The 19,809-nt window shown below is 39.9% G+C and overlaps 1 protein-coding gene across 1 annotated transcript in view; it reads left to right on the plus strand.

The window, feature by feature from the left end:
- Positions 1–18,966, plus strand: part of ccdc88b (coiled-coil domain containing 88B) — a 31,043-nt gene extending 12,077 nt beyond the window's left edge. The window contains exons 12-29 of the mRNA XM_017722718.2: positions 1,333–1,516; positions 1,702–1,823; positions 2,932–3,021; positions 3,219–3,872; positions 5,372–5,551; positions 5,917–6,257; positions 7,056–7,182; positions 7,483–7,878; positions 9,358–9,519; positions 10,225–10,502; positions 11,191–11,334; positions 12,395–12,581; positions 12,893–13,038; positions 14,400–14,504; positions 14,689–14,831; positions 16,038–16,322; positions 18,524–18,598; positions 18,698–18,966. Coding sequence (XP_017578207.1) covers positions 1,333–1,516; positions 1,702–1,823; positions 2,932–3,021; positions 3,219–3,872; positions 5,372–5,551; positions 5,917–6,257; positions 7,056–7,182; positions 7,483–7,878; positions 9,358–9,519; positions 10,225–10,502; positions 11,191–11,334; positions 12,395–12,581; positions 12,893–13,038; positions 14,400–14,504; positions 14,689–14,831; positions 16,038–16,322; positions 18,524–18,598; positions 18,698–18,732 — 3,654 coding nt within the window. The 3' untranslated portion in view covers positions 18,733–18,966. The remainder of the gene's footprint in view (positions 1–1,332; positions 1,517–1,701; positions 1,824–2,931; positions 3,022–3,218; positions 3,873–5,371; positions 5,552–5,916; positions 6,258–7,055; positions 7,183–7,482; positions 7,879–9,357; positions 9,520–10,224; positions 10,503–11,190; positions 11,335–12,394; positions 12,582–12,892; positions 13,039–14,399; positions 14,505–14,688; positions 14,832–16,037; positions 16,323–18,523; positions 18,599–18,697) is intronic.
- Positions 18,967–19,809: the final 843 nt, after the last annotated feature.

Raw genomic sequence — 19,809 nt, forward strand, 5'->3', positions numbered from 1 at the left:
TTCCTCAGGCGGCACTGCATTAAAAACTGACATCATTCTGTAACGGATATTACCACATGGGCTCAGGAACACTTCAGAAAACCATTGTCAGTGAACACAGTTCGTCTCTCCATCTACAAGTGCAAGTTAAAACTCTGCCATGCAAAGCGAAAGCCATATATCAACAACACCCAGAAACGCCGCCGGCTTCTCTGGGCCTGAGCTCATCTGAGATGGACTGACGCAAAGTGGAAAAGTGTCCTGTGGTCTGACGAGTCCACATTTCATATTATTTTTGCCAATCATGGACGTCGTGTCCTCCGGGCCAAAGAGGAAAAGGACTGTCCAGATTGTTTTCAGCGCAAAGTTCAAAAGCCAGCATCTCTGATGGTGTAGAGGTGTGTTACTGCCCATGGCATGGGTAACTTGCACATCTGTGAAGGCACCATTAATGCTGAAAGGTACATACAGGTTTTGGAGCAACATATGCTGCCATCTAAGCAACGTCTTTTTCAGGGACGTCCCTGCTTATTTCAGCAAGACAATGCCAAGCCACATTCTGCATGTGTTACAACAGCGTGGCTTCGTAGTAAAAGTGTGCAGGTACTATACTGGCCTGCCTGCAGTCCAGACCTGTCTCCCATTGAAAATGTGTGGCGCATTATGAAGCGCAAAATACGACAACGGAGACCCCGGACTGTTGAGCAACTGAAGTTGTACATCAAGCAAGAATGGGAAAGAATTCCACCTACAAAGCTTCAACAATTAGTGTCCTCAGTTCCCAAATGCTTATTGAGTGTTGCTAAAAGTAAAGGTGATGTAACACAGTGGTAAACATGCACCTGTCCCAACTTCTTTGGAACGTGCTGCAGGCATCAAATTCAAAATGAGTGAATATTTGCAAAAAACAATAAAGTTTATCCGTTTGAACATTAAATATCTTGTCTTTGTAATGTATTTAATTGAATATAGGTTGAAAAGGATTTGCAAATCATCGTATTCTGTTTTTTATTTATGTTTTACACAACGTCCCAACTTCATTGGAATTGGGGTTGTAAATAGAGCAGTTGAATATAGTATTCAGTAAATGGCACCCATAATAAAACAGTAGCTTGTGTACACTGAGAAAAACGTTGCTTTGAATGTACTTGATTCAGATGTGTACTTTTGTTCCACATTACATCAACACGGTTATTGTAAGAAATGGTCAGAAGCAACATGAAAGAGAGTAATTGTGCTGGTGCAATATATTTAATTAATGTGGAGCCGAGTACATTCAAGGCACCAGATTTTTCAGTGTAGGAAGCAGGAAGCCTCATCCTGTGGGTGTGTGTATGTGTACGTATTGTGTAGGAGCGGGATGTGGAGAGGCAGAGGGTGGATGAGTTGTTAGAGATGAATATGAGTCTGCAGGTGGAACTGAAGCGCCACTCTCACGCTGCTGATGTCACTCGGAGTGTGACTCATCCTCATGTCTCCCAATCAGAACTGGAGTCTGATGAAGAGCTTCAAGAGTTAAAGAGTCATCCGACCTCTGGTAAATATACAGTGCATGACACTTAGCTATCCTGTCGCTGTTTGATTTTATGGCATGACTTCATACTCTGTATTAGATTTTCTGAAATTAGCCTGATTTTTTGTCCTTGCTCCTAATACGTCTCTGTTTCTACTCCTATAATTCTCTCTCCTCCCTCTTGTCCTTTCTCTCGCTCCCTCTTTCAGAAGTGGAATTCAAGCCTCTGAGTGTAGAGGTGGATGAGGCATCCTCATTGAGACTTCTAGGAGCTGAAAATGAAAATGCTGAACTGAGGAGACGACTAGAGCGCTTACAGGCTGAGCAGGAGGTGAGAGGTTAAAACTCTGGTGTTAAAGTTGTCTGAGATAAAAGCCTTTCAATATAAAACCTATTCAGATACTACCAGTACCCAAATTTAAATTACAGAGAGTGCTGTAATTGAAGGTTTAAGGTTGTCTGCCATCGTCTGCCCCCAAATGGATGATATATTTAAAAAACACTGCAGCCATTAATACTGAAAGAGTATTACATGAGCTGCCACACTTGCACTGTTCTGAAATAACATTCTTAGAATGATGGTGATGAGCTACAGGACCTGATTAATCCTAAATGCTCACAAAGTAGTTTTGTCACTTTGTGACTGCTGAATCAAATCATTAAATATCTCTGTAATGTATTCAATTGAATATAGGTTGAAAAGGATTCGCAAATCATCATATTCCGTTTTTTTTAATGTTTTACACAACGTCCCAACTTCATTGGAATTGGGGTTGTACAATAGACATTGCTACAAAGCAGCTTCCAAGCCAATTAATGAGTGTCGCAGAGGGTTGCAGTAGTAGGAAAAAGAGCACTGAGAAGAACCAAGATCATAATGGGCGACCTCTGACTGGATAGCAAAATTACAATAAATATCATTCATTATAATGAAAGAAATGAACCATTATACAAAAGCATTTAGATTAGACAGTGGAAAGATGCATGAGGTAAACCAGTGACTAATGTTACATATTAACAGGCCTTGCTTATAATGAGAAAAGGTTGGCATACCCTCAAGGTCCGTGCACCTGCAGTGTCTTCAGTGGGTGAACTAATGAACTAAGGCTCATAAAAGATAATAGATTATTTGTTCTGGGTGAAGAAAATAACTATATTTAAGTGGCCTTTGTTTTTTGTCTAGAGTTGCAAGTATTGCTTGATATAAGATTTTTGTGTGATGTACCTTAACATCAGACACAATAACTAATACGGTATAAACTTCATAGCTTCATAGCTACAGGACAAAACTAACAAAGCAAACTAAAACAAAATAAAATCTGAACTTAGTACCTGGCTTTCAGTGCAGCCTGGTTCTTTTTTTAAGTAACCACTAGTTGGTCCTCTGAGTGAATGGCTGATGTGATATAAGATGCAGTTTTATGTTGGTAACACTACAGGCTAACTCTCCTGAGGTGAAGGAGGCTCTGCAGAGACAGACAGAAAGACTCTCACAGTTGCAGGAAGAGCACCAGAACACACTCAGAGAGGTGAAACACTTAAAATCTTTCTCTCTCTCTCACACACACACACACACACTCACACACACACACACACGAACACACACACACATTCTACAAACAATACACAGACTGCACACGCTGCACAGTTGTGTTTGATCTGCTGCTTCTGGGCTGCAGTCCCAGTTGAGAAAGCAGCTCCTTTCAAACCTTTTTTCAACTGTCAGTTTCAGAACCTAAAGAATGAAAACGCCAGTCTGAAGACAAGCCTTGAAGAGCTGATGAAAATCCAGAGACTCCAAGAGAAGGAGAGAGATAAGGAGAGGTCAGTAGAAGAAATGAAGAGAGTGATTCTGAGAGGAGAGTGTGAAGGAAAAGACATGGCAAAAGAAGAGGAGGCACCCAGAGCAGACAAGAGAAAAGAAGGCATGAAGAGACTGACAAGAGAGGAGGGAGAAGGCGAGGAGGTCCGACTCAGAGAGAAAAAAGAGGAGGCCGACAATGCAATGGGAACGAAAGAAAGAGGAGAAGCAGAGGGAGAGAAAGAGATGGAGAGAAGAAAAGAGAAAATGGAAGAGAAGTCAGCAAAGGACCAAAGCAAGACAGATGTCCAGCAACCCATGCAAGCAGAAAAACAAGAAGAGGTGAGAGAGATGGAGGAGAAGCTCAGACAGGAAATCCTGACTCTGTCCTCTCAGCTCCAGCTGGCTGTGGAGGAGGCAGACCAGCAGGCAACACTGGTTCAGGAACTACACTCTAAACTTGGGGAGCAGACCAAGAAGACCCAGGAGGCAGAGCAGAAGATGCTTCTTTTGGAGGCTGAGAGCCAGAGGCTGAGGAAAGCATCAGAGAACCTGACAGAAGCCAGGAAACGGATAGAGGTATTACATTCCTCTTAATGATCCTAGACAATCAGTGACAAAGATGGTTTAATTGTATCCACTGAAAAATGTGAAGACTTGTTTTTACTCAAAAAAATCAAATGTACCTAATATTCCCCTTACTCCATTCCCCATGCTTACACCAGTAAACAATATTTGGGGCAAATATTCATTTAACATAAATGTGATGTTTGTAGTGTGAAACTTTTACAAGAATTTTTACTCCCAACTTATATTAAATAAACAATATTTAATTTTAGAATGTGAAATAAAGTGTTTGGAGCTTTAGCGAGAATGAAGGATACAAAACATATCTTTCTTAAACAACAAAAAAGCTTGCCAAATCACAAAAGGAATGACATTAACTCAGTGGAGGAATTCCCAATGGCTGAATAATGTATTTGCATAATGCATCCTGGATGTTGTAGTGAGAGAACATTGATGGACAAAACAAGACAAAGACTACACATTTCTGAATTTGGATGCACCCCTGAGAATGAAGAATATAAACCTGCACTACAGGATATTACATAACATGACAAATAAAATATTGAATTTTAGTCCAGATTGCCCATTTAACAATGTGTGATGATTTAGGCTTGTAATATGTATGACTCTAATTGGTGAGACATAATCTGCCTACTGCTCAGAAGCTTTGTAGCTCCAGAACAAAATGCACTAAGCAAATTTTGGACTCTAAGCATTAGGGAGTCAGCAAGGTGTTTTAAGTTGGTTAATTTATTATTTTCTTTTATTATTTTTGCTAGTTCACATCAAACTTGATGTCATACAGTGCTATAATGCAGCAAAAGATGACAATATATACATATTATTGACACATCAAATCACTGATGTACATCCTCTCTTTGCTCTCTCATTCTGGACAAACACAGCAACTAATCCGATACGTGGCACAGTAGCCAGTTATTTCATGCCAACAGTTTCATGGAGAGATTTAACACTGCATGGCCTCTGACCGTGAGATATAAAAACTGATGAAACATTAATACAATAGATTATTATTTTAGTATTATAAATTTAAAAACAGTATTAGGAGGATTTAGGGCTCAGAACTGGCCTATAACTATGCATTACATTCTCTCTTTGAACCTCAGCCTGCCTGTGTTTGAGCAACTTGCCCCCAAAGCAGCCAGCTGTTTATGACTTGCTGTAATGAAAATACATGTTTTTTTTAAACAATGCAGGGCTACTGCAGATTGGAAAATTATAAAAATACAAACTCAAAATACAAACATGTGCACAGATCAGAACATGTTATTACAGTTTCAATCTTGAAATCAGCCCCCTCAGCACCCACACGTCCTGCGTCCCTGCCAGCCATGACATGGCTGATTCACCAGTTCAGGGAAAATTGTGTAAAATTATTAAATGTCAGCAAGGAAGAAGTGATAATCATTGAACAGATCAGATCAAAACTGTATGGAGAGTGATGTTAAAAAATCTGTGCTTGTTTAAATATGCTTCTGTGTGAATTCTAGATTTTGCAGTGTGAATCCATGCACCAGGAGGAGGAGCTGATGCGTCTGCGTAGTCAGCTGGAGCTGCAGAAGATGGAGGCAGCAGTAATTCCTCAGCTTGAAGGCGAGAGAGCTACGCTTGAGAGAGAGAGAGAATCCCTCAAGGCTACCATAGATTCTCTCAGGGCTGCATTGCGCAAGGTGAGATTACTCACCATTAAAGTTTCAGCCACTATTTTAAATCTAAATTATGTGCTTAGAAACTTTTATATCTAATAGCAGGACAATTATATGTGGACGATGTGGAATAAAAAAATTATTGTATTGGATTTGTACATTGAATTATACCAAATACTGTTCTATCCAAATTAATGCTAAATATACGTGGTGACTGTAGTAGTAATGCTGGTTATGTCTACAACATGAGGAAGTTGTAAATACTGGAAGATGAATAATGTCAGTTAGTCTGTAAAAGTAATATAAAAACATCTTAATTACGAACATGAAAAATGACACGCAGTAACTTTAAAATCATTGAACTGTTGTTCAATTTCGTCATCTTAAAGGCCGATCAGCTCGAGTTGACCAATCAGACTCTTAAAGCGGAGCTTGAACGTTTAGGACGGAGCTTAGAATCATCCCGACGAAGGGAAGAGGAATTAGAGGCTGAGCTGAAGGAGTCTGGTCTTGAGTTGGAGTCTCTAAGCAAGGGGCGGGATCAGGCAGTGTTGGAGGCCACGCGACTGGAGCAGGAGAAGGAAACGTGTCAATCTGAGCTGGACAGCCAACGGCGTGAACAGAGGCAGAGAGAGCGAGAGATGGCTAGGCTCAGACAGCAGCTGGAGAGCACTACCTCAGCCCTGGAGCACGGCAACCAGAGGGCATGTAGCCTGGAGCTTCAGCACAGGTACAGAGTAGACCTGGCAATAAAATAACAATAAAAAGAAACTTTTTTTTTAAGTTTGGTAATGTGAATTATGTGTTTCATATAACTATACATATTTTATATATTACTTTTGTATATTACCACAGAATAAGAATGTGGGTTGGTTAGTGTAGTGGGTAACACCTCTGCCTTCTACACTGTAGACTGGGGTTCAATCCCCACCTGGGTAAATGCCCTACACTATACCAATAAGAGTCCTTGGGCAAGACTCCTAACACCACCATCGCCTACCTGTGTAAAAAATGATCAAACTGTAAGTCGCTCTGGATAAGAGCATCAGGTAAATGTAAATAAGCCTTTTTCTTTAGGGTTCCAAATTTGAGGGTTAGGAAATGCATAGTGATTGTCAGCAATGAGCAGTATCAAATAAAAAGGAGAATGATGGTGTAGTAACTATATAATCAAGCTCTAGTACAGACTCAAGTGCCATGTTCACTACTGACAGACTTTAAAAAGCTTCATATCAGCTGAGCAACCTACTCAGTGAATGTTACCCAAGTCTGAATGTTTTTCAGGTTTAAACCTTACTGAACATGTACCATTGAAACCTTGCAAATTGGCAGTAACAACTGCTGTTTTAGCAGTTTTCAGTTGCACATTCTGTACATTTAAATGCTCTCTCAGACTTCTCAGGAACAACTAGTACTAATTATGTGCATATACAATGGCTCAGTGAAACAGGTAAGGGACAGTGCACCACTGTACTGGTGAAATATAATAATGGTTAAATATTGACTCCTTCCTCTCATGTTTCTGTAGACGAGTGTGTCAGGAACTTGCCCAGCTTAAAGAGACCTGCAGTCAACTAGAGGAGCTGCAGAAGGAGAACCAGCGACTAAATGACCTGAACACTGAGAGCAACACACAGGTCACTTCTCTAACACAGGTGTGTAGTAAAGGGGTGCCTAAAAGAACCATGGAACACTGCCATAGAAGAACCATCTTTGGGCTCCTAAATAACCTCTTAATAGATAGTTTTTGTAAATGAGATGCAAGATCCTTTTTTAAAGTTAAAACAAACATATACGTAATGTATAGTGTTCTGTACTATACATCATTTCTCATGTTCTCTACTATTTTTTTTCTAAAACTGTACATCCAAGCCAAGAACCATTTAGCAACTTTTATGTTTAAGCGTGTATGTAAAAGTTTTAGCTCTCTTTCTTCTATTCTTTGAAAATTTTAGGAGCTAGCCAATGAGAGAGTTCACTCTCAGAAACTGTCCAGTGAGGTTTCCCAGCTGAATCAGTCTATTGAAGAGTTGGATGCCAAGCTGAAAACGGCCACCACACAACTTCAGCTGCAAACTGAGCGCCCTAAAACAGAGTCGGAGATTACTGCCTCTGCGTCTGATTCTGACTCAGGGGCGATGAAAGATTCACAGCCAAACAGGCAGTCTCCAGTAGAGACAGTGAGTCGTGAGGAGGAGAATATCAGCCCTGTGAGTCAGATGTTAGGCAGCCAAATCTCTCTCTGTACCTCAGAAGACACAAAATCCCCTGTGGACAAATTTCAGAGTGGCGTTTCCAGCGGAGAGAGACAAGAGCCTGTCAGTGAGAGACTGATATACTTGGAGAAACAGGTTTGTGTCTGTGTGTCTGTGTATGATCTTGCTTATGCCAAATAACAGCATGAGATCAGCATATGCTAATTAGGAAAGTCTGTCATAACTTAACTTTTCATAGGGAAAAGTTTGGGCAACACTGGTCAAATGATATAGGCATCACTCATTTATGGCATTTAGCAGAGAGCATTACAATTTTATTTATTTATTTACTTATCTATTTATATTTTTACGGGGGCAGGCAAAAGTAGTGTTAGGAGTCTTACAAGTATATCTTAGGGTGCTTACCAAGACATGGGATGGAACCCCAGTCTGCAGCATGGGGGCAGAGGAGTTTAGGTTAACTATCTGTTACTCCCTACCAGTTTAGATGATCTTAACAGTAAGATGCTTTGATAAAATGTTTTGGTTTTTTGTCAATGTTTTCAAATGAAAAAACTTCAAACAAGCTTTACTGAGAACACTCTTCTGCACATTTTAGTGCATGGCCTGTGCACAATTAATGGGCTGTTATGGGAATTTAACATTTATTTTGTCCAGTAGGTTAAGTTAGATTTAGCAGAAAACAACCAAATGTAAGTTTTTACACTGTAAAGCATGTCTTAACATCTTTTTACATGGAAAATCAATAGAACATGTGATCTGACCAGGACTTTAAACAACCCCTCTATAGATCTAACTTGCACCTTAAATTGAAGCTTTAATTTATTTTGCTGTAAATGAGACTGAAAACAATGTTGTTTTTGTTCTGCAAATGTAAAAATCACATTTTCAAGTGGTACATCATATTGGAAATTGCCCTGTAGATAAAAATACATGAAACCTTTCCAGTCTACCTTCTGGGAATCGTCTTTACAAATTTGGAAGTGTTCCCACATGGAGGAATCTGCTGTATTTTTTTCATGTAGCACCTGGTTTTGACCTGTAGTACCCAGTGTGCTCCACAAATGATGCCTGTAAACATTTAGAAATGCAGAAAGACACTGAAATGCTTAAATGGAGGCTCACATGGTCCAAACTTCCATTTGCAGATAAATACAGTTAAAATGTAGTTATCTTGTCATAAAATCAAATGAGTGAATGAACCACCCCTAACACGTCACTTCATACATGTCACTTTATACATGTCACTTTATACATGTCACTTTATATATTACCAGTATTAAGATGTACACCTTCGCGTACAACCTCGTACTCATGCTGCTGTGGTTCATGCTGCTGTTATTTGCACCTTCTGTTTATTGTTTATGTTACTTTTGGGAGTTAGCTGGACCGTGAGTACAATGTTTCGTTCCACCTCATGTACCACATGTGATGCGAATGACAATAAAGCCTTATCTATCTATATCTGTCTATGTTAGCTGACTAACAGAATCTCAGCCAACTAAGAATGCTGCAACCTAGAGGGAGCAGACTTAATCTACACTAGATATATCTAACCTACCAATCATGTTCAGAACTAACAATGGTGATGTTTATCCATGCATTGTATCATAGAATTCAGTGCTGAAACGGGAGCGGGAAGTGTTGCTTTCACAGCTGGACCAGTGTCAGGCCACCTGTGTTCAGCTGAGAGAACAGCTGAACACGCTGCAGCACCACTCCATCGTCCTTCAGGAGAACTGCACCAAACTACAGGAGCTCAACACCAAACTACAGGTGCCTATGTGTGTATGTGTGTGTTAGAGTCTGTGCATGTGTAACTGTGTGTGTGTGTGTGTGAGTATACATAGCCATGACTTTTAATTTGTTTCTAGGAAGAAAAAAGCAACATGTTTCACGTACTGTGCATGCAAACTCTTCTACACCAGTACTGTATCATGCAGTGAATATGTATTAAAATAAACAAATAACACATCGTTTTAGGTAGATATATGCATAACCAAAAGGCAGCAGATGGTAGAAGTTGATTAAAATTAAATCATTAGATTCAAAACAGATTGACAGGTAATATAGAACAAACCATTTGTATTGACTTCTGTTGAGTACCGAGTATTTTATAGAGTCCAATGGTGCACCACTGTGCTGCTAAAATGTCATACACTGGGGCTCCCTCTATATTTCTGTAGGTACCAATTAAATGGTAATTAAATGGCAGTCTGCGAATGTCATCATATATTTAGAAAAGTTGTCTATGCAAAGTTTCTGCACTGGGATGGTTTGATGTGTATTTCTAGAACCTTCTAGAAGCATAACCAAAAAGTAGGAGTGTTTCTGGCTCTGCTCTGCACATATTGGACAAAGTCAATATTTGGTCTCAGTTTAGCCAGCTTAATTTCTGGGTAAATGATAGACAGTTTTGAACTGGATGACTGTATATAATTCCTGATTGAGTCTCTGCATGTCTTTCTCTCTTTCTTTCAGGTCGAGCATGCTTCTCTAAGCTCCCAGCATGCCTCAATATTGACACGGTGCAGAGAGAGTGAGGTGCGCTGTGCCACTCTAGAGGCGGAGTCTAAGGTATGGCAGAAGGAGAGAGAGGAGTCAACGGTGCGTTCTGAGGCTTTAAGGAGGGACCATGAGAGACTGACCGCTCTGCAGCAGAGGCAGGAGGCGGAGCTAGAGGAGCTATTGGACAAACACAGTCAATTAAAGAGCAGCAGTCGAAGTTTAGAGGCTCAGTACAAAGAACTGGAGGCCAAGTAAGGCTCACCTGACGCTGACGGAATTATATAAGCATTTTAAAAAATCTCAAATAACTCCAGTTTTCCAATTTAGTCCAAAATGGTTTCTCTATGCTCTTTGACAGACTGAGAGGAATATAAAACAAATAAGTCCTTAATTCAGTCTTTACATGATTACGTGTTACATGATGGTTAACCTGTCACTGATTAATCTGTAAAAAACAGCTTCTTTTCTGTGTGTTGATTTCCTTCTGCGGTAGTGGAGAGTTCAGCTGTAGCTGCTACATATGCTAAAAGTCTTTTGAATCACATGCCTTTTTCATCCTGAGTATATGCATGCACTTGTTCAGAAACCTCTGGACCGTGTTTAGAGATGACCAAGCTGAGGCAGTATACTGGTTCTTTTGTACACTGTTACCTAACGTAGTAGCCATCAGAAAGATTGAATCTGGTATACAGATACATAGAATATGTAAATGCAGTATGACAAATGAGGAGAAAACCCTTACAGAAACAAATGAGCACAAAAACGTATAAAAAATGCATGAATGAATTCACTATCCAGGCTGTTTATACTGGTAGTTCCATCATTACACCCGTTGAAGCAGTCAGCGAAATAAAAATGCATGAATATTCATGAATATGGAATGTGCATTTGTAATGTTCTGTACCTTTTTGTCTGCTTAATTGCGCTGTTCATGTCCAGACATAAAGAGCTGATGGAGAGCAAAGCTCAGCTGGAGGAGGCTGACAGAGCGATACAGGCAGAGAGAGAGAGGATGGAGAGAGCCATGCAGCAGCAGATGGAAAGAGAGAAGGAGCTGGAAAGGCTGAAAATGGAGAATGAGAGGCAAGTCTGAAGTCATTAATGAACCCAGTGCAGTGTGTATTTGTTCTGTTACTAGGAGGGCAAAAAGACAGGAAGTGATGCAAATACCCACAGAGAAAACCCATTACCCAGGTTAACAGCTCAAAGGCCTGCGGAGTGGAGGCTGGGGGGAGTTTCCTGTCACTGGAAACTGAGTCATGGCCCAGTTCCTCCTCTTGTGGCTTTGTGCTGGACAACCATTGTCGAAACAAAGCTACACGACTAGACTGTTAAAGCACAAACGCTGCTGTACTGTTGGTAAATGGATTATGTTGTAAGCATATGATGCCTTGCATCAGTATTCAGGTCTCAGAAAGTTAATATTTAGAAAGTTTTATTATTTTTTATTTACAAATGATACTTAACATATATTTTTTAAACCCATACATCATAATATCAAGTTTTAAAAGACAAAATAAGACATTTGTCTGCAGATATTTTTAAGAAAATGAAGAACTGAAATGTGCTGTCTGTTTAAGTTTCAGACCCTTGTGCTCTTGTATCTCCAAGCTTCCACAGATGAAAAAATCCTTAACAATTGCTTCTCTAATCATTAAACAAACAGTCACATTTCTAGATTTCAAAATTACTCTCTTTAAGGATCATTGGTCAGAAACTGAAACTGCAGAAAAGGTGTAAGAAGACTCGAGAACATAGCTGCAAAAGTAATCTAAAAATGCTGATAACTTTTGAGGTTTGGTAGAGGTTGAATATTTTGATTTCTAGGCATTATATGTTGAACAGGCATGGCAGTAGAACTAAATAATGAGTGGAGTGTCTGAAAACTGGGCTGAGGCATCTGGGAAGAAAACATTCGGGGTGAAATATTTACAGTACATCTGTATGTCAGTGTCCTACATCTCAGTCTGATAGTGGGTGTATTAGAGCATGATGATTGGTTAGTTGTGCATTGCTCCACTAATGCCAGGCCTGACATTGCATGTTTCCTAAAAACCTACATGACTGACAAATTTTGCCTTTTAGTTAGCCAGTACATACATTGATTGATCTGCTGACTGACTAATGGCTAGATCACCCTCAGGTATGTGAACCTGCAGAAGGAGTGGATCCAGGTGCAGTCAGAGTTGATGGCCCAGGTTTCAGTTTTGCGTGGTGAGATGAGCTCAGCCCAGCTGGAGCGGACCAAATTGGAGGGCAAACTCAACACACTGAAGGAACAGAACCAACAGCTGGACCTCAACAATGTCCGTCTCAACAGCCAGTACCAGGTATGACTAGATAGCACACAAAACAGCTGTTCTTTGATACAGCGTGGTTTACATAGTGCAAATATTCTGCACAGTTCTAGATTGTTTTAGAGATTCTTATAACTCAGGTTAGTTTCAGCAATGTTTATGACTACATATAGTTTTGTGATTAATAGCAGTCACAGGTGTGAGGAACAGCAGCATTAAAAATGACTCATGCATTATAACATGCATTATGGTAATAAAACCAGGACATTATGCACAGTATAATGATAATTATGTGCATGTAAATGCATGGCATTTTTAAGGATGAATGTGTGTGTTTGTGTTAGCTTCTTACTCAGTTGAAGGGTAATATGGAGGAGGAGAACAGGCACTTGGTGGAGCAGAACCAGACCCTGGCCAAAGAAAACCGGGCCCTGCTGGAGCGTAGCTTGGAGAGCCGAGATCAACACCACAACCAACAGAGAGAGTATCTGTGAGTGCCATAGAAGTGCATTCATTTATACAAACACTTACTTCTGTATCACTATTTCATTTACATTCTCTACCAGAGAAATACATTATTCTGGTGGATAAACACTGATGTGTCTAAAGGAGAATTCCACTGATTTACTTTAAAATGTTTGCATTATTAAATGGTAAAGGTGTAAACAAAGTGATTCAGAGTGGCTTGATGTAAAATGCACCATTCTAGAGAAAATTACCAGGTCAGAATTGTTCATAGGAGTGCTCATAAGAATAGAGATGTCAGAGGCATTTAATGCTGTTTAAAGAGTGAAATACAGTCAGTACTTTGTACTGACAATTATCTGTAAAGCTGTTTTAGTTGAATTAATATGCCGTGGTCCCGAGTACTGAGCAAACACACTGAGAAACTGCTACAGCACAGTTAACTGTGTTAACTTGTGCCACACTCTGCACTGAAACTAAAAGCAGGCACAAAGTACTTGACGTGCTTGGAATATGCCAAGGAGGAATGTTTAAAGTGACCAGCAACTTTGTGTCCGGGCAAGTGGACTGTCATTCACTGCCAGCTTGTGTTATTTGTTAATTAGTGCCTATATCTGAAACCAGTATCAATGTATTTTTAATAATTTTCCGCTTACCACAGATGTGATTGATCAGCCAAGACACATTTGGTGTCGAAACTTTTTAGTACTGCAGCTACAAGGCTAGTTACTAACAAACATTAGGAGTCAATAATTGGCCAAATTTTTTCAGTAAACACATGTCCAATATGCATCCAGGTCTTTATTGAGGTTTTGCAGACTTCTCAATGTGGTTTAAGACACAGCATAAATTACTATAAACTATAACAATGAACAAACTTGACTGTGTAGCTGTGTAGCTATTTTACCTTCCCGCAGAGTCTGACTTCCCTCATGCATATCTCACATGCACATGCTAAATTATATTTAAAGCTTCTGCAGCAGAAACAGAATAATTTTATTATTTATTTACAGTTTTTGTCAACTCAGTTTGGCAATTTTCTTCATCACCTTGTAGATTTTATAGTTTTTATGTTTAGTACCTTTTGAAATGCTTAAATAAAGCAGCAAAAAATGTTTTTTTTTGTTTTTGTGTTTTGGTCAGGTGTGTCTCGAATTTCAGTTTTACTTTCAGCCAGAAATTCTCATTTCAGTGCATGACAAATATTCTCATATAGCCCACCTTTGCGCTACACATAAACCCCACTGTTACCTTAACCTTGGCTTTTAAACTATGCTATAAAAGTTGAATTTCACTTTGTAGACCTCGTTCATTACCTTTCCAATGAACACACTTGTTGCACCTAATGTCACTCTCTCTCTCTCTCTCTCTCCTTCTCTCTCTTAGTGACAAGCTGAATGAGCTACGCAGGGAGAAGCAGAAGTTAGTGGAGAAGATAATGGATCAGTATCGGATTTTGGAGCCCAGCCTGCCTGCACCTAAACAACTCAAGTCAGTGTGATTTAACGCTACCTCCGGGCCTGTTCCTGCAGGGCATTTCATCTTATTTCAACTTAAATTTTTTTCCTCACTGTCCTTTTTTTCCTCTGCCTCATTTCTTCTCTTTCTGTCCACTACAGCTTTTCATCTGCTTTTCTTGCTTGTTTTTCTCACACCTAATCTCTGGTCCCCACAGGAAGTCGAACTGGATTGCAGATCGGATGAAGAAGCTGATAAAGCCAAAAGGAGGCAGAGAGGGTCGGGCTCAGTTCATCACCGCCGGCAGCATAGAGAACCTGGCAGATGCCACAGAGGCGCCACCCTCCTCTCCAGCACACAGTGAGCGACTGCAGCTCTATTAGACCATACACAGAGCAGCACAGACAGTAAACAGGCAGCTACAGACTCTGTAAAAGACATAAAAGTGCCACAAAGCCCATTACAATAAGAGGCTTGCATTCTAAAGTAGTCTTGCTATAATTCTCACTCTTGGACATCTACCAGATGTGTTCACTGTAGGCCACCTTAGAGAATTGCAACTCTTTATAGAGCTAAGGAAATCGATCCTGAACTTGCAGAAAAAGGCTCATATCTCATAACAGGCCTTTTGATAATGAGAGTACTTCATACTTATGTACATTCATACTCATACTTATTAGTAATTCATACTTCAGCATGGATGTTAATAATATTTATAAGCCATTCCAATATAATATGACTCTAATGTGTAATGTAATGTTAATATTTCAAAGGCTAATGTTTAGTATGGTCACTGCCATAAGGAAACCTCATAACTCCATTGAGTGCCAAACTGTCAGTTAGCTGTGGTTGTCATACACAGCACATGGTGGTTTGGTTGCTTTTGATTGGTTTATTTCAACTACAGGAAGTTCACAATCTCTGTGTTGTTAGGAATAATTTCCTCATTTTTAACTTAACCTTGAACAAATTAAACTTCCCCTCTCACTTCAAGCCCAGATAACCAAACTGAAGGTGAATTTATTTTGAACATATTTTGAGAAGAAACAATTCATTGGAAAAGACCATTATGGAAGAGTTGAAGGTAAGAGGAAGAGCATGACCAGAAACAAGATGGATGGATACAATCAGAGCATGAACCATCAACAATTTCAGCCCTACTAGGGATATAAAAATGCGCCAGTCTAAAGGTAGCGATTGAACTGCATTGATTACAATAATATAAAATAACATTTTATAATATTAACAATAATATTAAAAACATAAATAACATTAAATAACATTTTTAGCCAAAATTAATTTCTCATATTTAAACCTAAAAATATAAAGTTTTTTTACTGCCTATATTCCAATGCTGTGTAAATAATTTTGAGTTGTAACTAAATAATAACATTTTTATTGAATTAGAGACTTCATGTTGCACTAAATCAACTAAATTGAACTGAATTATTGTGAAGTCAGAGATTTACACCCCTAAATAACACACATTAAAAGCATTTCATTTCTTTCACCTTCAGAGATGTGTGATTTACTTATGACAGCAATGTTTTCCTGTGGTCTTTCCAGCTCAGGAGCAGGACCCCCGTAGTGCCCCGGTTTCCCCCTTACCCCTGCGTAGGGTGTCCTCACAGGGAGAGACAGAGGAGCCCAAAGTGGTGCTGAGGACGGCCCGTCGTAAGCTGGGCTCCAGGCACGGCTGGGCGCTGAGCCGGGGTAGAGACAGTGGCGTATCCCAGTCCTTCAGCCCTGGGGACCAACGTCCCATGCCCCGCAGCCGCCTCCGCACCCCGTCCTCTGCACTGTGGGAAAAAGAACAGGACAGCAGCCCCACACCCAGCGAAGAGGGGAGAGGTAAGCGAGAGATTGGGATAAAGAGGAGATGAGGGGAAAGGGAGAGATAGAAAAGATGAGACAGGAGAGGTAAGCATGCATTGAAATATTTAATTAAAATATGTACATAATTTCTACATGAATAAAATAACACAATTACTGCTAAGAGAAAATCAACTGAAAAATAAAACTGTGCTGATGTAATATATAATTTATTTGTGTGGAAGTTATGTACATATTTGAATCAGACAAATGCAATGCATAACTTCTTTTTAGAAGGAGGATTGTGAAAAGAATGGAAGAAAGGCCAAAAGTATTTACTCGTCTGCCTTCCCACACATATGAACTTGAGTGACATCCCATTCTTAATTCATAGGGTTTAATATGATGTTGGCCTACCCTTTGCAGCTATAACAGCTTCAACTGTTCTGGGAAGGCTTTCCACAAGGGTTAGAAGTGTGTTTATGGAAATGTTGGACCATTCTTCCAGAAGCACATTTGTGAGGTTGGACACTCATGTTGGACGAGAAAACCTGGCTTGCAGTCTCCGCTCTAATTCATCCCATAGGTGTTCTGTCGGGTTGAGGTCAGGACTCTGTGCAGGCCAAACAAGTTCTTCCACACTAAACTCGCTCATCCATGTCTTTATGGACCTTGCTTTGTGCACTGGTGCGCAGTCATGTTGGAACAGGAAGGGGCCGTCCCCAAACTGTTCCCACAGAATTGGGAGCATGAAATTGTCCAAAATCTCTTGGTTTGCTGAAGCATTAAGAGTTCCTTTCACTGGAATTAAGGGGTCGAGCTCAACTCCTGAAAAACAACCCCACCATAATCCACCCTCCACCAAACTTGGCATAATGCAGTCAGACAAGTACTGTTCTCCTGGCAACCCCCAAATCTAGACTCATTCATCGTATTGCCAGATGGAGAAGTGTGATTCGTCACTCCAGAGAACACGTCTCCACTGCTCTAGAGTCCAGAGGAGGTGCTTTACAGCAATGCATTCGACGCTTTGCATTGTGCTTGGTGATGTAAGGCTTGGAAGCAGCTGTTCGGCCATGGAAACCCATTCCATGAAGCTCTCTACACTGTTCTTGAGCTAATATGAAGACCACATAAAGTTGAGATCTGTAGCGATTCTGCGCACTATGTGCCTCAGCATCTGCTCTGTCATTTTACGTGGCCTACCACTTTGTGGCTGAGTTGTTATTCCCAATCGCTTCCACTTCCGACTGGAATATTTAGTAATGAGGAGATTTCTTGACTGGTTTTGTTGCACAGGTGGCATCCTATTATGGTACCACGCTGGAATTCACTGAGCTCCTGAGAGCGACCCATTCTTTACAGATGTTTTTAGAAGCAGTCTGCATGCCTGCTTGGTTTGCATGGTGCTTGGTTTTACACACCTGTGGCCGTGGAAGTGATTAGAACACCTGAATTCAATTATTTGGATGGGTGAGTGAATATGTTTGGCAATATAGTGTAAATGAGAAGAGCCAAAATATATTTTCTGACAAATATTTTAAATATATATTTAATAGCTAAAGTATTAGTTGCAAATATGCATTAACCTGCCAGTTTATTAGGTACATGAAGCTTGTCACCTGCCCATTCAACATTTCTTCTGAAATCAAAAATATTATTGAGGAGTTTGCTGCAGTAACAGCCTCTTCTGGAAAGTCTTTAAATTAGATGTTGGAACACTGCTGTGAGAATTTGTTTGCATTAAATTACAAGAGCATTAGTAATGTCAGGTGCTGATGCTGGATGAGTATTTCTGGATCACAATCCACTAAAACTCAACCAAAGGTATTGGATGGTGCTGAATCACTCCAGAGAATCTAGCCTCACTTCTCCTCAGCCTAAAGCTGGAGACTTTTTACCCATCTAATTCACAGCTAGCGCAATAGGCATGGTGACCTCCTAGGCTCATGTGCAGCTGCTCCAGAGTGTCCTGTTCTATTCAGGTTCCTATTCTATTCTAAGGTTTTAAAGGAGATTACACAAGCTGTGCACTCAGCAACGTCAGCAATGGGTGCACCCAAAAGTCACTGAGTTCAGTCATTTGAAGGCATCTCGACATCTTACCTATATGGTAGCTGTATCTGGGTACAGTTTAGTACGTAGACAGTATGAATTGTAGTATAAGCAAAGTATTTAAATTATATTGAAACATGAAATTTGTTGAGAAAAGTAAAATGTATTTTCTCTCTCAAAATCAGGTATTTCAGGTGAGAGTGAAGATAATCTCACTCCTGAGCACTCTGATGTTAGCCGTGTCTCCTCTGGAGCTGAAGGTCAGTAGATCAGTCCGGGCCACGCACTGCTGGTCATTCTCACCCAGCCGAGGTAGATCTGTGTAACGTAACCATGTTTTTTTTTCTGTCTCTCTTTAGATTTCCATTCCAGTTTTGACAAACCCATGGATTGAGAACAACAGCACAATTCACACAGTTGTAGTATGATTATTCTGTATTACTCACTTTTTCTTTTTTTGGCACAATTTCCCTGTTCAACATTTATATGATGTACATCTTTTATATTTTATGTTCTTACATATTTTATAAGCCTGTAAAGGTCCAGCTCATGCCTGGGTTTTGCACTATAAGTTAAAACATCTATTTTAAGTAAAGCTTGAATAAAACAGTTTGTACATTTATTTTAATATGGTCCCAAGTACAATTATTTACAGTGTAAAAGTCAGAGACCACTCTTCACTTACCTTAGTTTTAGTCACAACAGGCATGAAATATTTATATATAAATGTATATACAAATAGTTAATATATACATTTTGTAGAATAACAAACCCACAAAAATTAAATGTAATTATTTTATTTTATTCAGTAATTATTAAAACCTGTACAGGGCGTATCCTGCCTTCCGCCCGATGACAGTTGGGATAGGCTCCAGCACCCCGACCCTAAGGGAGAAGCGGCTTAGAAAATGTGTGTGTGTGTGTGTGTGTGTGTGTGTGAGAGAGAGTAATTATTAGAAGTTGCATTTTCTGCTTTTCATGATCCAAGTAATCCCAACCACAAGTTGAGCTCTGGACTCTGCTGAGGTCAGTCCATTGTTTGACATACATTCTTTTTTGTCTGTTTCTCAGTAACAGCTACACATCCCTTCAAACCCACAGCTCTGAGTTATTTTCTCACAGTGGAATGATGGACAAAAACCCTTTGTTTCAGATCTGAAACAAGAGTGAAGCTTGTTTTTCTCTGAAAGATTGATTTGTTCATGTTCTCAGTTCGGTTTATATGACAGTCCCTATCATATAGTGTTGTTGGTCTACTAGGTCTTGCACTGTTGTTAGGTATCCCATTTTCGCTGTATCTCATAAAACATGTTGAGCTCCAGTTTTGGAAACTCCTGTTTCTTTCACTTATTTCCTTTGACTTCCTATTTCCTGATGCAAGTGGGTTCCTCAGAAACATCTCTTGAAAAATAAATAACTTGTACTTAATGGCTGTTTCGACTGTAAATGAAGGGTGGTTTTTGACTACCTG

This window comes from Pygocentrus nattereri, chromosome 8, assembly GCF_015220715.1.
Source record: "Pygocentrus nattereri isolate fPygNat1 chromosome 8, fPygNat1.pri, whole genome shotgun sequence".
NCBI lineage: Eukaryota > Metazoa > Chordata > Actinopteri > Characiformes > Serrasalmidae > Pygocentrus > Pygocentrus nattereri.